This window comes from Melanerpes formicivorus, unplaced genomic scaffold (assembly GCF_026170545.1).
Source record: "Melanerpes formicivorus ecotype bairdi unplaced genomic scaffold, bMelFor1.0.p_v2 SCAF_87, whole genome shotgun sequence".
Classification (NCBI taxonomy): Eukaryota; Metazoa; Chordata; class Aves; order Piciformes; family Picidae; genus Melanerpes; species Melanerpes formicivorus.
In genome coordinates this window covers 2411668-2435455 of record NW_027142439.1, presented here as the reverse complement: position 1 = coordinate 2435455, position 23788 = coordinate 2411668, and the positions used below count along the sequence as shown (strand labels likewise).

The window sequence follows — 23788 nt, the reverse complement described above, 5'->3', positions numbered from 1 at the left end:
GAGCAGAGCAGAGAGCAGAGCAGAGAGCAGAGCAGAGAGCAGAGCAGAGAGCAGAGCAGAGAGCAGAGCAGAGAGCAGAGCAGAGAGCAGAGCAGAGAGCAGAGCAGAGAGCAGAGCAGAGAGCAGAGCAGAGAGCAGAGCAGAGAGCAGAGCAGAGAGCAGAGCAGAGAGCAGAGCAGAGAGCAGAGCAGAGAGCAGAGCAGAGAGCAGAGCAGAGAGCAGAGCAGAGAGCAGAGCAGAGAGCAGAGCAGAGAGCAGAGCAGAGAGCAGAGCAGAGAGCAGAGCAGAGAGCAGAGCAGAGAGCAGAGCAGAGAGCAGAGCAGAGAGCAGAGCAGAGAGCAGAGCAGGTTGGAAAAGACCTTCAACATCATTGAGTCCAACCTATCACCCAACACCATCTAAACAATTAAACCATGGCACCAAGTGCCTGATCCAGTCTCTTATTAAACACTTCCAGTGATGCTGACTCCACCACCTCCCTGGGCAGCACATTCCAAAGGCCAATCTCTCTTTCTGGGAAGAACTTCTTCCTAACATCCAGCCTGAACCTCCCCTGGCACAGCTTGAGACTGTGTCCTCTTGTTCTGGGTTGCCTGGGAGAAGAGGCCAACCCCCACCTGGCTACAACCTCCCTTTAGGGAGTTGGAGAGAGAAAGAAGGTCTCCCCTGAACCTCCTCTTCTCCACACTAAGCAACCCCAGCTCCCTCAGCCTCTCCTCACAGGGCTGTGCTCCAAACCTCTCCCCAGCCTTGTTGCCCTTCTCTGGACACCTTCCAGCAACTCAACATCTTTCCTAAACTGAGGGGCCCAGAACTGGACACAGGACTCAAGGTGTGGCCTAACCAGTGATGAGTCCAGGGCCACAATGACCTCCCTGCTCCTGCTGGCCATACTATTCCTGATGCAGGCCAGGATGCCATTGGCCTTTCTGGCCACCTGGGCACACTGCAGGCTCATGTTCAGCCTACCATCGACCAGTACCCCCAGGTCCCTCTCTGCCTGGCTTCTCTCCAGCCACTCTGACCCCAGCCTGTAGCACTGCATGGGGTTGCTGTGGCCAATGTGCAGAACCTGGCACTTGGATGTGTTCAATCTCCTGCCCTTGGACTCTGCCCATCTGTCCAGCCTGTCGAGGTCCCTCTGCAGAGCCTCTCTACCCTCCAGCAGATCAACTCCTGCCCCCAGCTTGGTGTCCTCTGCAAACTTACTGCTGATGGACTCAATGCCCTCATCCAGATCATCAATAAAGATGTTAAAGAGCACAGGGCCCAGCACTGATCCCTGGGGCACACCACTAGTGCCTGGCTGCCAGCTGGATGTGGCACCATTCACCACCACTCTCTGGGCTCGGCCATCCAGCCAGTTCCTAACCCATCACAGTGTGCTCCCGTCCCAGCCAGGGGCTGACAGCCTACAACTGAGAGCTCAGAGCATTTGGCCAGAGAAAAATAATCCTGTACTAACATTTTTGTAGCTCTGGAATCTCTTGGCTAAGTCTTCTATTCACAGACTTAAGACTACAGCTGGCTGCTCATTAGGCAGGAAGGTAAAACTCAAGCTGTAAGTGGAACAAGCCAAACTCACCAACCTGTTTATGCTGGGAAATGTGTTCGTCGTATTTCTCCTGGTTCTTAAAGCCCCGGTCACAAGTGTCACAGTAATGAGTGAAAACTGGCTCTTTTTTCTTCTTGTTCTGAAAGAAAACCCCAAACAACATACAATGAATCATTTCAAGATGGCAGTTACCAAATTTACCTTCAGTCCTGTGTCCAGTTCTGTGCCCCTCACTTTAGAAAGATCCCTCAGGGATCAGTCCTGGGACCAGGCTTGTTCAACATCTTTGTGGGTGCCATGGACAGTGGCATTGAGTGCACCCTCAGCAAGTTTGCTGATGACACCAAGCTGTGTGGTGCAGCAGACAGGCTGGAGGGAAGGGAGGCCATCCAGAGGGACCTGGACAGGCTGCAGAGGTGGGCACAAGCCAACCTCAGGAGGTTCAATAAGAGCAAGTGAAGGGTCCTGCATCTGGGTGGAGGCAATCCCAGGCACAAATCCAGGCTGGGCAGGGACTGGCTGGAAAGTAGCCCTGAGGAGAGAGACTTGGGGGTGCTGGGAGAGGAGAAGCTCAACAGGAGCTCTCAGTGTGCACTTGCAGCCCACAAAGCCAATCAGATCCTGGGCTGTATCAGGAGAAGTGTGGCCAGCAGGTCGAGGGAGGTGATCCTCCCCCTCTGCTCAGCTCTGGGGAGACCCCACCTGGAGTCCTGCCTCCAGTTCTGGAGCCCCTGTTCCAAGAGGGATGTGGAGGTGCTGGAAGGTGTCCAGAGAAGGGCCAGGAGGATGATCAGAGGGCTGGAGCACCTCTCCTGTGAGGACAGACTGAAGGAGTTGGGGCTGTTCAGTCTGGAGAAGAGAAGGCTCCCAGGTGACCTCATTGTGGCCTTCCAGTATCTGAAGGGGGCTACAGGAAGGCTGGGGAGGGACTGCTCAGGATGTCAGGTAGTGCTAGGACTAGGGGGAATGGACTGAAGCTGGAGGTGGGGAGATTGAGGCTGGAGGTGAGGAGGAAGTTCTTCCCCATGAGAGTGGTGAAGCCCTGGAATGGGTTGTCCAGGGAGGTGGTTGGGGCCCTGTCCCTGGGGGTGTTTAAGAGTAGGCTGGATGAGGCTGTGGCCAGGCTGATGTAGTGTAGGGTGTCCCTGCCCATGGCAGGGGGGTTGGAACTAGATGATCCTTGTGGTCCCTTCCAACCCTGAATGAAACTATGAAACTATGAACCCAGCCCACACCACTGTGGAACCCACTCCATACCTTTGGCTTCTTACTTTCTTCTGGAAAACGTTTACCAAACCCAGATGCTTGCTCGCCTTGCCATTTCTGCTTGAAATTGTCATTTCCACCTTAAAATCAAAACAACGACAACAAAAATCACCAGTGGCCATTAAAAGAAAAAGCCCCGCTAACTCAGTGGTAGGGAAGGACCTGGGGAAGAAACAAGCCAGGGCTGCACAACCAGCATGGACAGCAGCGCACGTGCCTGGATGGAAGGCAGTCCTCTGCCCTTCGAGGGTTAGGGACAGTCCTAGGATACCCGCCAGTAAGAAATCGGAAAGACTCCATGGACCCAACAGACGAATCCACTCACCAGCATATGAGCCCCACAGTTGTGCTTTGTAGGCCGATGAGTACCAGGTAGCGGGTGGCGGGTAACTGTCCGCTGGCGGGTAGCTCTCGGCGGGCGGTGGGTAGCTCTCGGTGGGTGGTGGGTAGCTCTCGGCGGGCGGTGGGTAGCTCTCGGCGGGCGGCGGGTAGCTCTCGGCGGGCGGCGGGTAGCTCTCGGCGGGCGGCGGGTAGCTCTCGGCGGGTGGCGGGTAACTGCTGGGCTGCGAGGAACTGTCGGCAGGCTGCGAGTAGCTGTCGGTCGACGTGCAGTTCTCAGGCTGCGAGCTGTTATCGGCGGGTGTATAACCGTTCGGCGGCGGGTAGCTGTCAGGAGGAGGATAGCTGCCGGGCGGCGGGTAGGGCCCAGGGTGGGTCCAGAAGCTAGGCTCCCAGGGTGGCGGCCGGCAGAAGAAAGGTGGAGGGAACCCCGGCGGAGGCAGCGGGTACCAGGGGAAGGGATTCATGTCAGGTCCAAAGCAGCCGCCCTAGCGCAGTTACTGCCCTGTGATGCGCTTCCACCCCGCCACCACGTGGGGATACACAAGCGGCGGGTACAAAACACGTCACTTCCTGTGCTCAGCCGCTCGTCCAGGGATTAAACACGCTCCAGGGTGCTGGCGATTGCGTCATCCGAAGAGGCCGGAAGTCCGGCGGTGGAGGGGCGGGAAGCGAAGTGAGACGGGGCGCAGGGGCCCTTCCGCGTCCCCACGCCGAGCGCGAGGGCCTGGCGCTCGCGAGCGCGGCGTCCGCCCGCCCATGGCCCGCGAGCTCATCGGCCCGGCGCTGCCGCCGGGCTTCCCGCGCCGCGCCGAGGCGGACCCGGATGAGGACTTCAGCCAGGGTAAGGCTGGAGGGGGCGCCCCGCCCCCGGGCAGCGGCTCCGCCCCGCCCCCTGCCCTGCCCTGTCCTGTCGCTCGGGGGCGTGTCCCTGCGGGCCAGGCAGACCCCCGGGGAGGGCGAGGAGCGTCCCCGGTGCGTCCCCCGTGCGTCCCCGCAGCCCGGCGGCGCGCCTGGCAGCGCGGGCGAGCTTGGGGGGATCTGGTTGATTCGGGCGCCGGAGCCAGCGCCTGGCGGAGCAGCGCGGCCGGCTCTGCGGTCCGAGTGGCTTTGCCCGCGGGGGTCTCGCAGCTCGGTCTGCGCTGGGTGAAGCTCCACGGGTGGGTTTTGTACTGAGTTTTGCACGGAAAGCTCTAACGCGATGGGATACTACAGATTTGAAACTTCTTTTCATACACACCGCGATGATTTGTTGGTTTCCTCCTCCAGTCCCGCGTGTGCTTTTAGCCCCCCGTTCTTAAGTAGCTCCGAGTGTGAGCAGAGAAAGACAAGCGGGGATAGGGCTGAGCAGCGTGCCTTGCTTTGTCAGACCAAAGCACTGCCGTGCTCCCGCCTGCCTGCCTGCCTGCCCAGGGGTGCAGAGCTGGATTGTGAGGAGAATCGAATTAACCAGGTTGGAAAAGACCTCAGAGATCATCGAGTCCAACCTATCACCCAGCACCATCTAATCAACTAAACCATGGCACCAAGCACCCCATCCAGTCTCTTCCTAAACACCTCCAGTGGTGGTGACTCCACCACCTCCCTGGGCAGCACATTCCAATGGCCAATCTCTCTTCCTGGGAAGAATTTCTTCCTAACATGCAGCCTGAACCTCCCCTGGCACAGCTTGAGACTGTGTCCTCTTGTTCTGCTGCTGGTTGCCTGGGAGAAGAGACCAACCCCCACCTGGCTCCAACCTCCATTCTGGTAGTTGTAGACAGCAAGAAGGTCTCCCCTGAGCCTCCTCTTCTCCAGGCTAAGCAACCCCAGCTCCCTCAGCCTCTCCTCACAGGGCTGTGCTCCAAACCCCTCCCCAGCTTTGTTGCCCTTCTCTGGACACCTTCCAGCAACTCAACATCTTTCCTAAACTGAGGGGCCCAGAACTGGACACAGGACTCAAGGTGTGGCCTAACCAGTGCAGTGACCAGGGGCAGAATGAGCTCCCTGCTCCTGCTGGCCACACTGTTCCTGATGCAGGCCAGGATGCCACTGGCCTTCCTGGCTGCCTGGGCACACTATTGGCTCATGTTCAGCCTACTATCAACCAGCACCCCCAGGTCCCTCTCTGCCTGGCTGCTCTCAGCCACTCTGACCCCAGCCTGTAGCACTGCATGGGGTTGTTGTGGCCAATGTGCAGCACCTGGCACTTTGCTGTCTTCAGTCTCATCCCCTCGGACTCTGCCCATCTGTCCAGCCTGGCAAGGTCCCTGTGCAGAGCTCTCCTACCCTCTCACAGATCAACACCTACCCCCAGCTTGGTGTCATCTGCTGGTTGTGGTCAGTGAGGAGGCTGTGGTGCTTCACCAGCCTGCCAGGATCTCTAATGCTGACAGTGGGTCACACCAGAAATGAGGTTTCTGAGCTCACCTGTTTGTCAGGCTGGCTCTTCTGCTGGGGAACTCATTTTTCCCCCATTTAAAATCTTGCATGTTTTTTATCACTAGTACACCTGGAAGTGGACAGTTAAGCATTAGTTCTCCCTGTTTTCAGTCCAGGTTCAAGCCACCAGTGTATATACTGGCTCAGAATAGTGAAGAGGTGATTGGAAACAGTCAGCATGGCTTTGTCAAGGGCAAATCCTGCCTGACCAACCTGGTGGCCTTCTGTGAGCAGGTGACAAAATTAATACACGAGGGGCGAGCAACTGATGTCGTTTACCTGGACCTGAGCAAAGCCTTCGACACTGTCCCACACCACAGCCTGGTCTCCAGGCTGGTGACACATGGGTTTGATGGGTGACCACTAGATGGATAAGGAACTGGCTTGATGGCTGCACCCAAAGAGTGGCTGTCAATGGCTCCATGTCCCAGTGGAGGCCAGGGACAAGCAGAGTCCCTCAGGGATCAGTCCTGGGACCAGGCTTGGTCAACATCTTTGTGGGTGCCATGGACAGTGGCATTGAGTGCACCCTCAGCAAGTTTGCTGATGACACCAAGCTGTGTGGTGCAGCAGACAGGCTGGAGGGAAGGGAGGCCATCCAGAGGGACCTGGACAGGCTGGAGAGGTGGGCACAAGCCAACCTCAGGAGGCTCAACAAGACCAAGGGCAGGGTCCTGCAGCTGAGTGGAGGCAATCCCAGGCACAAATCCAGGCTGGGCAGGGACTGGCTGGAAAGCAGCCCTGAGGAGAGAGACTTGGGGGTGCTGGGGGAGGAGAAGCTCACCAGGAGCTCTCAGTGTGCACTTGCAGCCCAGAAAGCCAATCAGATCCTGGGCTGCATCAGGAGAAGTGTGGCCAGCAGGGCAAGGGAGGTGATCCTCTCCCTCTACTCAGCCCTGGTGAGACCCCACCTGGAGTCCTGCCTCCAGTTCTGGAGCCCCTATTGCAAGAGGGATCTGGAGGGGCTGGAAGGTGTCCAGAGAAGGGCCAGGAGGATGAGCAGAGGGCTGGAGCACCTCTCCTGTGAGGACAGACTGAAGGAGTTGGGGCTGTTCAGTCTGCAGAAGAGAAGGCTCCCAGGTGACCTCATTGTGGCCTTCCAGTATCTGAAGGGGGCCTACAGGAAGGCTGGGGAGGGACTTGTCAGGCTCTCAGGTAGTGATAGGACTAGGGGGAATGGAATGAAGCTGGAGGTGGGGAGATTGAGGCTGGAGGTGAGGAGGAAGCTCTTCCCCATGAGAGTGGTGAAGCCCTGGAATGGGTTGTCCAGGGAGGTGGTTGAGGCCCCGTCCCTGGAGGTGTTTAAGCCCAGGCTGGATGAGGCTGTGGCCATCCTGATGTAGTGTGGGGTGTCCCTGCCCATGGCAGGGGGGTTGGAACTAGCTGATCCTTGTGGTCCCTTCCAACCCTGACTGATTCTATGATACTATGATATATTCCACCTCTGGCATTGTTTCAGTGCTCATTGGTTTATTCCAAACGCAGTAGCTCCAGCTGGGGAGGTTTGCCGTGCTCCCCTGCTCTTCTCGTTTTTCAGTCCAGAAGAGGGAGCTATAAGAAGAGAGAGCAAAGCCTCTTCCTTAAGCTGACCCCATGGTAACATCAATCTGAGGCTCCAGTTTGGCTTTGAACCGCTTCTGTCTGCTGATGGAAACATTCCTGTTCAGCTCTGTGTTGATGCCTTGTTTGCTTTCTTTCCATTCACATGCTGCCACAGGTTGCAAATATCTGTACCATGTATGAATCCACTGAACATGATAAGATAAACCTATCACCAGGCTGTGGTTTTGTGATAGCCAATGTTCTGGCACTATCTAGGCTGGGTTATCCAGCCGCATTGCATCCCACTGCACATCAGCTCTGTAGTACTGCTAGTAGGATTGCAGATCTGTTTGGGGATTGGTCTGTGAAGGGATGTGCCTTTAAGCAAAATAAACATCAGACCTCACAGAATTGCTGTGGCTGGAACAGACCTCTGAGATCATCAAGTCCAGGCTATGACCTAACACCACCACTTCGACCAGACCACGTCACTATGTGCCACATCCAATCTTTCCTTAAACACCTCTAGGGATGGTGACTCCACCACCTCCCTGGGCAGCACATTCCAGTGGCTAAATCACCGTTTCTATCAGGAAGTGCTTCCTAACATCCAGCCTAAACCTCCCCTGGCACAGCTTCAGACCATGCCCTCTCATCTTGTCACAAGATGCCTGGGAGAAGAGCCTGACCCCCACCTTATTACAGCTTCCCTTCAGGTAGTTGTAGAGCATAATTAAGGTCACTCCTGAGCCTCCTCTGCTCCAGGCTAAACAACCACAGCTCCCTCAGCCTCTCCTCATGAGACTTTCCCTCCAGTGTATTGTCTATTCACCAACTTCGTTGCACTCCTCTGCACCCACTCCAGCACCTCAATACCTTCCTTAAACTGAGGGGCCCAGAACTGGACACAGGACTCAAGGTGTGGCCTAACCAGTGCTGGGACCAGGGGCACAATGACTTCCCTGCTCCTGCTGGCCACACTGTTCCTGATGCAGGCCAGGATGCCATTGACCTCCTTGACCACCTGGGCACACTGCAGGCTCATGTTCAGCCTACCATCAACCAGTACCCCCAGGTCCCTCTCTGCCTGGCTGCTCTCCAGCCACTCTGACCCCAGCCTGCAGCACTGCATGGGGTTGCTGTGGCCAATGTGCAGAACCTGGCACTTGGATGTGTTCAATCTCCTGCCCTTGGACTCTGCCCATCTGTCCAGCCTGTCGAGGTCCCTCTGCAGAGCCTCTCCAACACTCCAGCAGATCAACTCCTGCCCCTAGCTTGGTGTCATCTGCAAACTTACTGATGATGGACTCAATGCCCTCATCCAGATCATCAATAAAGATATTCTAAAATATATTAATAGATATTAATATTAGTTATTAAAAATGTTATTTAAAATGTTCTGTTCATTAAAATACTATCTTTCTTTTAAAATATTAGTAAAGCTGTGGTGTTTTGCAGTGTGAAACATGAGCAGAGGTAAAAGCTTGCTTGATCATTTCACAGTATCACTAAGGTTGGAAGAGACCTCAAAGATCACTGAGTCCAACCTGTCACCACAGACCTCATGACTAGACCATGGCACCAAGTGCCACATCCAGTCCCCTCTTGAACACCTCCAGGGATGGTGACTCCACCACCTCCCTGGGCAGCACATTCCAATGGCCAATCTCTCTTTCTGGGAAGAACTTTCTCCTCACCTCCAGCCTAAATTTCCCCTGGTACAGCTTGAGACTGTGTCCTCTTGTTCTGGTTGCCTGAGAGAAGAGACCAAACCCCCACCTCCCTTTAAGGAGTTGCAGAGAGCAAGAAGGTCTCCCCTGAGCCTCCTCTTTTCCAGGCTAAGCAACCCCAGCTCCCTCAGCCTCTCCTCACAGGGCTTGTGCTCAAGACCTACAAGGCCTCTCACCTCTCACCAGCCTTGAATAGTGTCAGTTCTCTGACATCAATGGACATTGGTGTCTCCTGGCAAAGTCAATTTCTGATGTACAGAAATGTTCAGGCTGAGCAGCAACTGGTACTTCCTTAGTCACTCCCTTATCTTACAAAGCAGGGAAGTCATTCTGCCCCTGGACTCAGCCACACCTTGAGTCCTGTGTCCAGTTCTGAGCCCCTCAGTTTAGGAAAGATGTTGAGGTGCTGGAAGGTGTCCAGAGAAGGGCAACAAAGCTGGGGAGGGGTTTGGAGCACAGCCCTGTGAGGAGAGGCTGAGGGAGCTGGGGTTGCTTAGCCTGGAGAAGAGGAGGCTCAGGGGAGACCTTCTTGCTCTCTCCAACTCCCTGAAGGGAGGTTGTAGCCAGGTGGGGGTTGGTCTCTTCTCCCAGGCAACCAGCACCAGAACAAGAGGACACAGTCTCAAGCTGTGCCAGGGGAAGTTTAGGCTTGTGGTGAGGAGAAAGTTCTTCACAGAGAGAGTTGTTAGCCATTGGAATGTGCTGCCCAGGGAGGTGGTGGAGTCACCATCCCTGGAGGAGTTCTAGAGGGGATTGGATGTGGCACTTGGTGCCATGGTTTAGTTAGTTCGGAGGTGTTGAGTGACAGGTTGGACTTGATGATCTTTGAGGTCTTTTCCAACCTTATTGATTGTATGATTCTATCATCATTGATCATGACCAGAATGGCAGCAAGTGGTAGTTGGACAGACTCAAAAGCTCATCCCTGGTAAATCCTTTACCTTTCCTTCTTCTGCTTCTCACTGTCCACCCCATGGGCCATACCTATCTCCCAGTTCTTCCTCTCATGATTCCTTGAAGCTGGCCTAAATGTGCTCATGTTGGAAGAATCACATTTCCTTTTGTTTGTCTCTGTGCTTGTGCTGCCCTTGTACCAGAAAGAGAGCAATGTTCTCCTAAGACCCAATCTGAACTTCCCCTTTCCTCTCATCCTGTCATTAGTTACCTGGGAGAAGAGACTAACATTGGCCTCACTACAACTTCCTTGCAGGTAGTTGTTGTGAGCAGTAAAATCTGCCCTTAGCCTTCTCTTGTCCAGACTAAACACCACAGATCCCTCAGCTGCTTCTCATGTGATATGCCCTCCAAACACCTCACCAGCCTTGTGGCTCTTCTCTGAACTTGCTCCTGGACCTCAATCTCTTCCTGTGCTGTGGCACCCAGAACTGAACACAGCACTCAAGCTGTGGCCACACCAGAACCAAGTACAGGGGCAGGATCACTTCCCTGCTCCTGCTGGACACACTGTTCTTGATACAGGCCAGGAAGCTGTTGGCTTGCTTGGCCATCTGGGCACGCTGCTGACTCATGTTCAGCTGGCCATCCACCAGCACCCCCAGATCCTTTTCCACTGGGCTGCTTTCCAACCACTCTTCCCCAGGTCTGTAGCACTGCTTGGGGTTGTTGTGGCATAAGTGCAGGACCCAGCACTTGCTCTTGTTAAACTTCCCCCTGTTCACCTCAGCCTATTGATCTAACCTGTCGAGATCTCACTGCAATGCCTTCCTACCCCCAAGCAGAACCATGCTGCAGCTCAGTTCAGTGTCATCTGCAAACCTTGATCCCCTCATGCAAATAATTGATGAAGATATTCAACAGATCTGTCCTCAATGCCAAGTAGTTTTTAATTTGGTCACTGAATTGAGTTGACTTCAGATGGGGAGACAGCAGAGCCTGCTCAGCAAACAGAGCAAGTTGGACACTGACAGCAGATCTGAAATGTTCATTTCCATCTACTCTACTGTGCTCTCTGAAACCCCACCTGCAGTACTCTGTCCAGTTCTGGAGCCCCTATTGCAAAAAGCATCTGGATGTGCTGGAAGGTGTCCAGAATCACAGAATCACCAAGCTTGGAAGAGACCTCAAAGATCATCGAGTCCAACCTGAGACCTTCTTGCTCTCTACAACTGCCTGAAGGTAGGCTGTAGCCAGGTGGGGGTTGGTCTCTTCTCCCAGGCAACCAGCACCAGAACAAGAGGACACAGTCTCAAGCTGTGCCATGGGAGGTTTAGGCTGGATGTTAGGAAGAAGTTCTTCCCAGCAAGAGAGATTGTCCATTGGAATGTGCTGCCCAGGGAGGTGGTGGAGTCACCATGCGGAGGAGTTTAAGAAGAGCCTGGATTTGGTGCTTGGTGCCATGGTTTAGTTGATGAGATGGTGTTGGGTGATAGGTTGGACTTGATGATCTTGAAGGCCTTTTCCAACCTGGTTTATTCTGTTCTATTTTGTTCTATTCTGTTCTATTCTATTCTACTCTACTCTATTTTGTTCTGTTCTGTTCTATTCAATTCTGTTCTACTCTACTCTACTCTACTCTACTCTACTCTACTCTACTCTACTCTACTCTACTCTACTCTACTCTACTCTACTCTATTCCATTCTACTCTACTCCTCTACTCTACTCTACTCTACTCTACTCTACTCTACTCTACTCTACTCTACTCTACTCTACTCCATTCCATTCCATTCCATTCCATTCCATTCCATTCCATTCCATTCCATTCCATTCCATTCCAGGCTGGCAATTAAATTCCAGTAACCAATGGTCTGCCATTGTGTGTATGTAGAAACTATGTGATTGGTCACCAGTTGTCTTCAATTCCTGTAGTAAAGTGGCAGTTTCTTTTAAATCTCCCAGTTTATACCCAATGAATTGTCATTCAGCTGTTAGACAAAGTAGAGTAATGGCTTAGCAATGCAGTCATTTCATCTGGGGAGAGGGGGGTGGGTGGTTCATTGGAGTACAGTGCTTAATGAGGTAACTTCTAGAAGTTTGTTGAGGTACTGTCTCTAAATGCCAGACAGAGCAATAACTGAACAAACTTCATCCCAGGCAGGTGTGTGTTTTGGGAATACAAGATAGATTGTGCTCACTTGAACTGTTTAACAGTCAGCCCACATGGCTGTGGATGTTCAGTTGCAGGACCAGCACTGCCTCCAGGCTACAAAAGCAGCTGCAGCTCAGAAGATCCTGGCAGCGATGACAGCTGGGCACCTCTTCCTCCACACAGAGGCACCAGCAGAGATTCTGAAGAGGAGACAGAAGACAGTCCAGCACCCAAGTAAGCATGTTCTTGGGTTATTTGTCTTTTTACATAGAATATCATTGAGTGCATCTGGTTGGAAGGGACCTCTAAGATCATCCAGCCCAACCCTCGACCCAGCACTGAAGGGTCAGCGCTAAACCCGATCTGTAAGTGCCAGGTCCACACAGCACTTGAGCACCTCCAGGGACAGTGACTCTACCACTGCCCTGAGCAGACCATTCCAATGTTTGATAACCCTTTCAGTGAAGAAGTATTTCCTGATATCCATCCTGAACCTCCCCTGGTGCAGTTTGTGACTGTTTCCTCTAGTCCTGTTGCTTGGCACCAAGGAGAAGAGGCTGTCTTCCTTCTTGCTCCAGCTTCTCTTCAGGTAGCTGTAGAGAGGGATAAGGACTCCCCTCAGCCTCCTCTTCTCTACACTGACCAACCCCAGCTCCCTCAGATGGTCCTCTTAGGTCATGTGCTCTGGGTCCTTCATGAGCCTCATTGCTCTTCTCTGGACACCTCAACATTCTTCCTGTAGTGAGGGGCCCAGAGCTGGACACAGCACTCAACCCCAGCTCCCTCAGCCTCTCCTCACAGGGCTGTGCTCCAGACCCCTCCCCAGCCTCCTTGCCCTTCTCTGGACACATTCAAGACTCTCAATGTCCTTCTTAAACTGAGGGGCCCAGAACTGGACACAGGACTCAAGGTGTGGCCTAACCAGTGGAGGGTCCAGGGGCAGAATTACTGTCCTGCTTCTGCTGGCCACACTATTCCTAATGCAGGCCAGGATGCCATTGGCCTTCTTGGCCACCTGGGCACACTGCTGGCTCATGTTCAGCCAGCTGTCAACCAGTATGCCCTGGTCCCTTTTTGCCTGGCTGCTCTCCAGCCACTCTGACCCCAGCCTGGAGCACTGCATGGGGTTTTTGTGGCCAATGTGTAGAACCCAGCACTTAGATGTGTTCAATCTCCTGCCCTTGGACTCTGCCCATCTGTCCAGCCTGGCAAGGTCGCTGTGCAGAGTCTCTCTACCCTCCAGCAGATCAACTCCTGCCCCCAGCTTGGTGTCATCTGCAAATTTACTGATGGAGGACTCAATCCCCTCATACAGATCAGTGCTAGGCTTTGTGCTAAGGGACCTGAAGGGCATTATGTCATCTTAATGAGCGTTGAGAAATTACTACTCCTTTTTTTCTTGTCTCATTCAACAGTTTTTAGTTCATAAGAATTAAACTAGGAAAACTACTAGTCAAAATGCAGACAGCATTTACTAATGGAGAAAGATGTGTGCTGAATGTCAAATGATTTGTAACTAGAGAATAGAATAAACCAGGTTGGAAGAGACCTTCAAGATCATCGAGTCCAACCCATCATCCAACACCACCTAATCAACTAAACCATGGCACCAAGCACCCCACCAAGTCTCCTCCTGAACACCTCCAGTGATGGAGACTCCATCACCTCCCCAGGCAGCCCATTCCAATGGCAAATCACTCATTCTGTGTAGAGCTTCCTCCTCACCTCCAGCCTAAACTTCCTGTGGCACAACTTGAGACTCTGTCCTCTTGTTCTGGTGTTGGCTGCCTGGGAGAAGAGACCAACCCCCACCTGGCTACAACCTCCCTTCAGGTAGTTGTAGACAGCAATAAGGTCACCCCTGAGCCTCCTCTTCTCCAGGCTAAGCAACCCCAGCTCCCTCAGCCTCTCCTCATAGGGCTGTGTTCCAAACCCCTCCCCAACTTTGTTGCCCTTCTCTGGACACCTTCCAGCAACTCAACCTCCTTCCTAAACTGAGGGGCCCAGAACTGGACACAGTACTCAAGGTATGGCCTAACCAGTGCTGAGTCCAGGGGCAGAATGACCTCCCTGCTCCTGCTGGCCACACTGTCCCTGATGTAGGCCAGGATGCCATTGGCTCTCCTTTTCTTTACTGAAAAACATTGTTATGTTGTTATTTTTTTCATGTCAAAGCAATTTTTGGAGTGGAGCTTGGCTTCCCAGCTTTTTTAATTGCTTCAAATGATTTGGGATCCTTTTTGCCCAGTTTCCTTGGTAACTGCAGGATATTTAGTACATAAGGGCTGGCTGAGATAATTTGATATTATTGTGGGGTTGTTTTTTTTTCCCCTTTTAAAAATGCAGAAAATTGCTGTGCATGTCAAGAGAATTATTAAGTGAAGCCTTTGTGTTTGTAGGAAACCAAAAAGAGTCCAGGAAGAGGATGAGGAGGAGGAGGAGGATGATGGCTTTTTCGGACCTGCTCTTCCTCCTGGGTTCAAAAAACAAGATGATTCTCCAGAGAGGTAATTGAAATGGAATCACATTCACACTCTTCTCCTCAAAACACAACCATCTTGGGTGAAATAGTTGGTTGCACTGTTGCAGAACACTTCAGTGGTGCACTTCAGATTCAGAGAGTTAGGATTGCTGCCTCCATGCTCTGAGAAGAGGAACAGCATGGCCTTGGAACAGAATACACAACCCTCCTATTCCTGGCTGGAAAATTGGAGAGGAAAAGGGGAAAAAAGTGTGAATTGTCCAAATTATGGGTTTGGGATGTTGAATTTTTTCTGTCTCTTGCAATAGAATTAGAATAAGATAGAATAGAATACCATAGAATAGCATAGCATAGAACGGGAGAGAATTGAATTGAATTGAATTGAGTTGAGTTGAATTGAACTGAATTGAGTTGAATTGAACTGAATTGAGTTGAATTGAATTGAGTTGAATTGAATTGAATTGAGTTGAGTTGAATTGAATTGAATTGAATTGAATTTGAGTTTAATTGAATTGAATTGAATTGAATTGACCAGCTGGAAAAGACCTTCGAGATCATCAAGTCCAACCTATCACCCAACACCATCTAATCAACTCAACTATGGCACCAGCTGCCTCATCCAGTCTCTTCCTAAACAGCTCCAGTGATGGTGACTTCACCACCTCCCTGGGCAGCACGTTCCAATGGCCAAAAACTCTCTCTGTGAAGAACTTTCTCCTCACCTCAAGTCTAAACTTCCCCTGGTGCAGCTTGAGACTGTGTCCTCTTGTTCTGGTGCTGGGTTTCCTTAAAACACAGTTATCTTGGGTATAATATTTGGTTGCACTACTACAGAACACTTCAGTGGTGCACTTCAGATTCAGAGAGTTATGAGTGCTGCCTCCACGCTCTGAGAAGAGAAACAGCATTGCCTCAAAACAGAATATACAACCCTCCTATTCCTGGCTGGAAAATTGGAGAGGAAAAAGGGGGAAAAAATGTGAATTGTCCAAATTATGGTTTGGGATGTTGAATTTTTTCTGTTTCTTGCAATAGAATTAGAATAAGATAGAATAAGATAGAATAGAATAGAATAGAATAGAATAGAATAGAATAGAATAGAATAGAATAGAATAGAGTTGAATTGAGTTGAATTGAAATGAATTGAATTGAATTGAATTGAATTGAGTTGAATTGAATTGAGTTGAATTGAATTAAATTGAATTGACCAGGTTGGAAAAGACCTTCCAGATCATCAAGTCCAACCTATCACCCAACACCATCTAATCAACTGAACTATGGCACCAGCTGCCTCATCCAGTCTCTTCCTAAACAGCTCCAGGGATGGTGACTCCACGACCTCCCTGGGCAGCACATTCCAATGGCCAATCTCTCTCTCTGGGAAGAACTTTCTCCTCACCTGAAGTCTAAATTCCCCTGGTGCAGCTTGAGACTGTGTCCTCTTGTTCTGGTGCTGGTTTTTCTTAAAACACACTCAAGGTGTGGCCTAACCAGTGCTGAGTCCAGGGGCACAATGACTTCCCAGCTGCTGCTGGCCACACTCTTCCTAATGCGGGCCAGAATGCCACTGGCCTTCTTGGCCACCTGGGCACCCTGCTGGCTCATCTTCAGCCTACTATCCACCACTACCCCCTGGTTCCCTTCCTGCCTGGCTGCTCTCCAGCCACTCTGACCCCAGCCTGTAGCACTGCATGGGGTTGTTGTGGCCAATGTGCAGAACCTGGCACTTGGATGTGTTCAATCTCATGCCCTTGGACTCTGCCCATCTGTCCAGCCTATCAAGGTCCCTCTGCAGAGCCTCTCCACCCTCTAACAGATCAACACCTGCCCCCAGCTTGGTGTCATCTGCCAACTTACTAATGATGGACTCAAGCCCCTCATCCAGATCATCAATAGAGATCTTGAACAGGATGGGGCCTGCATTTACAGTCAGAGGGTGAGAGTCTGCTGTGTGTCTGTAGGAAAGATTCAAGCAGTAGTAAGCACTTGCTGCTTGCTTTTGTTTGGGCTATTTTTTTGCCTCCCAGCTCACCATACAACTGCTCCTAGCACACACTGAGAAAGCAGTTTGAGGAGAGCTGTTTTGCACCCAGGCTGATTCCCTGAATAGGTGGGAAAGGTGTGATGTGTGGGAAGAGCCTTGTCTGTCTTCCACCCCCCTTACACCTGGCAGTCGAGTTTTGCTGACACACTGAGGCAAGTAAGCTCTGCAGAGTGTAGACACAATGCTGTTAGCTGTCTCTCCACTGCAGTGCCACTAGCTGTGAGCAGATTGCCAGCTGACAATCTAACCATCAATAACTGAAACTGAGGCAAGCAGTTTGTTTCAGTGCATAGGCATAGTGTTGATTCCCTCTGTGTGACATGCTTGTGCCTTCAGAAAAGCTTTTGTTCTGTTAACATCTCTTCCAGGCTCATCCAAGCAACACATGAATGATTAGGAGCAGTTCATGTGGCAACTTGTAGCTTGTTAAAAGTTGTTTGAATAGTTCCAACATTAAAGATATACATGAATAGATTTCCTTTATGTTTGGAAAGGAATATTGCTGTTTGTCAGTGTTAGGCAGAAGTGCAGCACTCATAAATATTCCCAGAGTTAAGAATGGGATGGGATGGGATGGGATGGGATGGGATAGGATAGGATAGGATAGGATAGGATAGGATAGGATAGGATAGGATAGGATAGGATAGGATAGGATAGGAAGAAGGGAAGGGAAGGGAAGGGAAGGGAAGGGAAGGGAAGGGAAGGGAAGGGAAGGGAAGGGAAGGGAAGGGAAGGGAAGGGAAGGGAAGGGAAGGGAAGGGAAGGGAAGGGAAGGGAAGGGAAGGGAAGGGAAGGGAAGGGAAGGGAAGGGAAGGGAAGGGAAGGGAAGGGAAGGGAAGGGAAGGGAAGGGAAGGGAAGGGAAGGGAAGGGAAGGGAAGGGAAGGGAAGGGAAGGGAAGGGAAGAATATAATTAACCAGGTTGGAAGAGACCTTCAAGATCATCGAGTCCAACCTATCATCCAACACCATCTAATCAACTAAACCATGGAACCAAAGACCCTAACAAGTAGAGTGGAATAGAGTGGAGTAGAATAGAGTAGAAGAGACCTCCTTGCTCTCTACAACTCCCTGAAGGGAGGTTGTAGCCATGTGGGGGTTGGTCTCTTCTCCCAGGCAACCAGCACCAGAACAAGAGGACACAGTCTCAAGCTGCACCAGAGGAGGTTTAGGCTGGAGGTTAGGAATAAATTCTTCATAGAAAGAGAGATTGGCCATTGAAATGTGCTGCCCATGGAGGTGGTGGAGGTGTATAAGAAGAGACTGGATGAGGCACTTGGTGTCATGGTTTGGTTGATTAGATGGTGTTGAGTGCTAGGTTGGACTTGATGATCTCAAAAGTCTTTTCCAACCTGGTTAATTCTATTCTATTCTATCCTATCCTATTCTATTCTATTCTATTCTATTCTATTCTATTCTATTCCATTCCATTCCATTCCATTCCATTCCACTCTACTCCACTCCACTCCATTCTGTTCCATTCCATTCCATTCTATTCTATTCCATTCCATTCCATTCCATTCCATTCCATTCCACTCTACTCCACTCCACTCCATTCTGTTCCATTCCATTCCATTCTATTCTATTCCATTCCATTCCATTCCATTCCATTCTACTCTACTCTACTCTACTCTACTCTACTCTACTCTACTCTACTCTACTCTACTCTACTCTACTCTATTCTATTCTACTCTGTTCTATTCTATTCCTGTTCAGAGAGCCTTTGGACACCCAGGAAGGTGTCAGGAATCATGCTGGCTGTGAGCTGCTGAGGAAAGACCCAAACAATAGAGTTATTCATGTAGGAGGGGAGAAAAACAGCACAGAAATGGAAAGCGTGGGAGGGATGAGTATGGGAATCATTTGTCTGTTCCTTGGGAATGCCTTTGAGCTGTGGCAGAAGCAAGACAACATTTGGGATCTGCTCATTTCTTGCAGGTTGCACAGACACAGTCCCTAGCATTTGGGAGCTTAGGTATTTTAGTAGACAGCTGGGGTTTTCCAGTTTGGTTTAGGGCTGAGCCCAGAGAGTGGTGGTGAATGGTGCTACAGCCAGCTGGCAGCCGGGCACCAGTGGTGTCCCCCAGGGATCAGTGCTGGGCCCCATCTTTAATATCTTCATTGATGATCTGGATGAGGGGGTCGAGTCAGTCATCAGCAAGTTTGCAGATGACACCAAGTTAGGAGCAGATGTTAGTCAGTTAGAGGGTGGAAAGGCTCTGCAGAGGGACCTCGACAGACTGGACAGATGGGCAGAGTCCAATGGGATGGCATTCAACAAGTCCAAGTGCCAGGGGCTGCACTTTGGCCACAGCAACCCCATGCAGAGCTACAGGCTGGGGTCAGAGTGGCTGAGAGCTGCCAAACAGAGAGGGACCTGGGGGTGCTGATAGACAGCCGCCTGAACATGAGCCAGCAGTGTGCCCAGCAGTGTGGCCAAGAAGGCCAATGGCATCCTGGCCTGCATTAGGAATAGTGTGGCCAGCAGGAGCAGGGAAGTCATTGTGCCCCTGGACTCTGCTTTGGTTAGGCCACACCTTGAGTCCTGTGTCCAGTTCTGGGCCACTCAGTTTAAGAAGGACATCGAAACACTTGAATGTGTCCAGAGAAGGGCAACAAGGCTGGGGAGAGGCCTTGAGCACAGCCCTGTGAGGAGAGGCTGAGGGAGCTGGGGTTGTTTAGCCTGGAGAAGAGGAGGCTCAGGGGTGACCTCATTGCCCTCTACAACTCCCTGAAAGGTGGCTGTAGCCAGGAAGGGGTTCGTCTCTTCTCCCAGGAACCCAGCACCAGAACAAGGGGACACAGTCTCAAGCTGTGCCAGGGGAGGTTTAGGCTGGAGGTGAGGAGAAAGTTCTTCACTGAGCGAGTCGTTCGTCATTGGGATGTGCTGCCCAGGGAGGTGGTGGAGTCCCCATCCCTGGAGGTGTTCAAGAGGGGATTGGATGTGGCACTTGGTGCCATGGTCTAGTCAGGGGGTCTGTGTTGATAGGTTGGACTTGATGATCCTCGAGGTCCTTTCCAACCTAAGTTATTCTGTGATACTGTGGTTTAACTCTTTTCTTCATGCAAAATAAAGGCACTTGGGTACTACAATGAAAGATCATTTTGGCTTTGTCTGGATAGGTTTCAGTTCAGGCTGCTCATGTAGGGGATTTAAAGTATTGTCTTGACAAGAAAGTGGCCAGAAAGCAACAGAAAAAGAAAGTGAAAGCTGTTTCTCCTTTGCAACAGCTAGGTGGGGATAGAACTTCACATCTAACCCAGACCTCTTGCCTGCTTGGAAGCCCCAGCAGTGATCTTGTCCAGGACCTGAGCACACATTCATGGGTTGTGCCTCTCCATCTGTTGCTTGTGTCTTTCTGGCAGGACTTTCTGCTTCTTATTTCCCCCTCTTTAAGTCTTGACAATAATATCACTACAGTAGGGCTGTACTCATGAGGTGATGTGGGCTTTAGTAGGAAAGCAGGATGAGGATAATGCAGGTCCTGCTGTTGGATTGCCCTGAAACTCAGAGACTGGAGGTGATAATAAGGAACAGAAAGTCCCTGTTGATCCATTCTGAGGGTACTGCCACTTGGATATTTCTTCAGGGGATAATTGTTTGGGGGTTTTAATGAGCTCTCATTGGCTTTAAAGACCATGGGAGATGTTCAAGAGGGGATTGGATGTGGCACTTGGTGCCATGGTTTAGTAGTCATGAGGTGTTGGGCAACAGGTTGGACTTTATGACCTTTGGGGTCTTTTCCAACCACTTTGATTCTATGAGTCTGTAATGGGGTGCTTGGTGCCAGGGTTTAGTTGATTAGATGGTGTTGGGTGAAAGGTTGGACTTGATGACCTTTGGGGTCTTTTCCACCCACTTTGATTCTATGGTTCTGTAATGGGGCATTTAGTGCCAGGGTTTAGTTGATTAGATGGTGTTGGGTGATAGGTTGGACTTGATGATCTCAAAGGTCTCTTCCAACCTGGTTGATTCTAATTCTAATTCTAATTCCAATTCCAATTCTAATTCATTCCAATTCTAATTCTAATTCTAATATTAAGAGGATCTCATCCCCAAAAGTCTTCTCAGTACTGCAAGCAGAGTTTGTAGTCTCATTTGAACTGTTTTCCCCATGGAAAAGGGATTCTCACCTTTCTGTTTTGCTGGAGACAAGTGCATTACACTGCTTGTAGAGCTGCTGTGAAGTTGTCTGGGGTGGCAAACCATTTCTCTCCTTCCCAATCCAAAGGAAACACAAAGTCAGAGCAGTTCAGTGGCACTGCAGCTGTTTAGGAAGAGACTGGATGAGGCACTTGGTGCCATGGTTTAGTTGATTAGATGGTGTTGGGTGATAGGTTGGATTTGATGATCTCAAAGGTCTTTTCCAACCTGGCAATTCTATTCTATTCCATTCCATTCCATTCCATTCCATTCCATTCCATTCCATTCCATTCCATTCCATTCCATTCCATTCCACTCTATTCCATTCTATTTCCATTTCCATTTCCATTTCCATTTCTATTTCTATTTCTATTTCTATTTCTATTTCTATTTCTATTTCTATTTCTATTTCTATTTCTATTTCTATTTCTATTTCTATTTCATTCTATTTCCTATTCTATTCTATTCTATCCAGTCTGTTGGTCAGTGAAACTTGTGCAAGGTAAGAATGAACAACATTGGCTTTGTTGCAAGAGAAAGTGTAGCATGCATTTGACCTCCCAGCTTTCATTGCTTTTCAATCTGGTGAAGGAAGATAGGGATGAAAAACAAGTGATTTTCCTTGAGAAGAGGAGGCTCAGGGGAGACCTTCTTGCTCTCCACAACTCCCTGAAGGGAGGGAGGTTGTAGTCAGGTGGGGGCTGGTCTCTTCTTCCAGGCAACCAGCAGCAGAACAAGAGGACACAGTCTCAAGCTGTGCCAGGGGAGGTTCAGGCTGGATGTTAGGAAGAAGTTCTTCATAGAAAGAGAGATTGGCCATTGGAATGTGCTGCCCAGGGTGGAGTCACCATCACTGGAGGTGTTCAAGAGGGGACTGGATGGGGCACTTGGTGCCATGATTTAGTTGATTAGATGGTGTTGGGTGATAGGTTGGACTCGATGATCTCGAAGGCCCTTACCAACCTGGTTAATTCTACTCTATTGTTCTCCTTCACTGTGTGCTACAGCTCTCAGTTTTCTTGCATCCCAGTTACCTGCAGGAGTCCTTTGGAGAAATAGAAGGCTTTTTCACTTGGATATTCCTGTAGTGTTGCAATGCAATGGAATGGAATGGAATGGAATGGAGTGGAATGGAATGGAATGGAATGGAATGGAATGGAATGGAATGGAATGGGATAGGATAGGATAGGATAGGATGGAATGGAATTGAATTGAATTGAATTGAATTGAATTGAATTGAATTGAATTGAATTGAATTGAATTGAATTGAATTGAATTGAATTAACCAGGTTGAAAAAGACCTTTGAGATCATCGAGTCCAACCTATCACCCAACACCATCTAATCAACTAAACCATGGCACCAAGCACCCCATCCAGTCTCTTCCTAAACACCTCCAGGGATGGTGACTCCACCACCTCCCTGGGGGGCACACTTGGCATGGGGAGGAAGGAGAACTGCACTTCTCATCAACATTTGACTTTTGTAGAACTATATTGCTTCTTTTTTTTCCCCTGCAGTAAAGAGTGGAAGGCTATCAATTAATGTTCATTGTGTTGCTTCCTTTCATTGTTCCTCCCTTCAACTGAAAACAATTATTTTCTTTTTCCTTTCTTTTTTTTCTTTCTTTTTTCTTCTTTTGCTTTCCTCTTACTTCTTTTTTATTCTTCTTTTTTTAATGGTTTTATTTTTTCTTTTTTAATGTTTTTTCCTTCTTTTTTCTTCTTTTTTCCTTTTTTCTTTTTTTATTCTTTTTTCTTTCTATTTTCTTCTTTTTTCCTTTTTTTCCCTTTTTTCCTTGTTTTTTTTCTTCTTTTGTTTTTTTTTCCTTCTTTTTTCCTTTTCCTTCTTTTTTCCTTCTTTTTTCCTTTTCTTCCTTCTTTTTTCCTTTTTTCTTTTTTTATCTTTTTTCCTTCTTTTTTCTTTTTTTCCTTTTTTCCTTCTTTTTTTTCTTCCTTTTTTTCCTTCTTTTTTTCCTTTTCTTTTCCTTCTTTTTTCCTTCTTTTTTTCCTTTTTTCTTTTTTTTCTTTTTTCCTTCTTTTTTTCTTCTTCTTTTTTTTTCTTTTTTTTCTTCTTTTTTTTCCTTTTCTTTTCCTTCTTTTTTGCCTTCTTTTTTCCTTCTTTTTTTCTTCTTTTTTCCTTTTTTCCATCTTTTTTTCTTCATTTTTTCCTTTTTTTATTATTCTTTCCTTTTTTTTGCTTTTTTCTTTTTTTCCTCCTTTTGTTCCTTCTTTTTTCCTTTTTTTCCTTTTTTCTTCTTTTCTTCTTTTTTGCTTTTTTCTTCTTTTTTCTTCTTTTTTTCCTTTTTTCCTTCTTTTTTCCTTAACTTTTTCCTTTTTTTCTTCATTTTTTTCCCTTTTTTGTTTTTTTCTTCTTTTTTCCATCTTTTTTCCTTTTTTCTCCTTCTTTTTTTCCATCTTTTTTCCTTTTTTTTCTTCTTTTTTCTCTTCTTTTTTTTCCTTCTTTTTTCCTTCTTTTTTTCCTTTTTTTCTTTTCTTCATTTTTTTCCTTATTTTTTTTCTTCATTATTTTTTCCTTTTTTTTTTTCCTTCTTTTTTTTTTTTTCCTTCTTTTTCTTTTTTTCTTTCCCATCAAGGCCCATTATAGGTCCTGCATTGCCACCTGGCTTTAGGAAACCTTCTCAGGACACTGACAGTAGTAGATGTTCCATAGGACCATCCATTTCATCTGAATTCCATGCTCAGGTTTGTGCAAACAGAAGACTTTTGTTTCAGTACAAGCTACCTGAAATGCTTAAAGAAGCAGGAGCCTGAAGAAGTCTTCCCAGGCATCCTGTTCAGAGTGACAGTTTAATTTTAGAGCAGCAAGTGTCTGGCATGTTTTTGCCTGAGTCAAAGACTGAAGCATAAGTAAAGAAAGAAGCTGGCCTGGTTTGTTGTGATTTTGCTGTTAGGCTGATGATGCACACACTGAACACAAGAGATCCAACATGCCAGTTGCAGGGGTACTTCCTAATGTGTTTCCATTCCTTCTTCTGCTGTGACAACCTTCACAAGTGAATGTCTTGGCAAAGCACACATTCTGAAATCTGTAAAGGAAGCAATGGAACCTATTAGAAGGGAAATGCTTTCTTGCAACTCAAGCTTCTACCCCTTTGCAGCTGGAGGGGCAAAATGATTTAGGTATTCTTTGCCTCCCTATAAATGTGTATGAGTGGATGTGTTAAATGAGTTTATCCAAAAGAACATGAGCCAGCAGTG

At 49.2% G+C, this 23788-nt stretch overlaps 2 protein-coding genes across 5 annotated transcripts in view; one reads left to right on the top strand and one right to left on the bottom strand.

Annotated features, from left to right (window-relative positions):
* The window catches only part of NUFIP1 (nuclear FMR1 interacting protein 1), a 42568-nt gene extending 38871 nt beyond the window's left edge, over positions 1-3697 (bottom strand). Inside the window, exons 1-3 of the mRNA XM_068165281.1 lie at positions 3147-3697; positions 2813-2901; positions 1590-1694 (exon numbers count right to left, since the gene is read on the bottom strand). Of these exons, the coding sequence (XP_068021382.1) occupies positions 1590-1694; positions 2813-2901; positions 3147-3627 (675 nt within the window). The 5' untranslated portion in view covers positions 3628-3697. The remainder of the gene's footprint in view (positions 1-1589; positions 1695-2812; positions 2902-3146) is intronic.
* Positions 3698-3797: 100 nt separating this feature from the next.
* Positions 3798-23788, top strand: part of GPALPP1 (GPALPP motifs containing 1) — a 32490-nt gene continuing 12499 nt past the window's right edge. For 2 of the 4 annotated variants that reach the window (XM_068165224.1, XM_068165223.1), the window contains exons 1-4: positions 3798-4004; positions 11990-12134; positions 14300-14407; positions 23164-23272. In XM_068165224.1, the coding sequence (XP_068021325.1) occupies positions 3920-4004; positions 11990-12134; positions 14300-14407; positions 23164-23272 (447 nt within the window). In that variant the 5' untranslated portion in view covers positions 3798-3919. Of the gene's footprint in view, positions 4005-10686; positions 10990-11989; positions 12135-14299; positions 14408-23163; positions 23273-23788 lie in introns of those variants that run through there. The other 2 variants (XM_068165221.1, XM_068165222.1) reach the window with 2 other exon arrangements.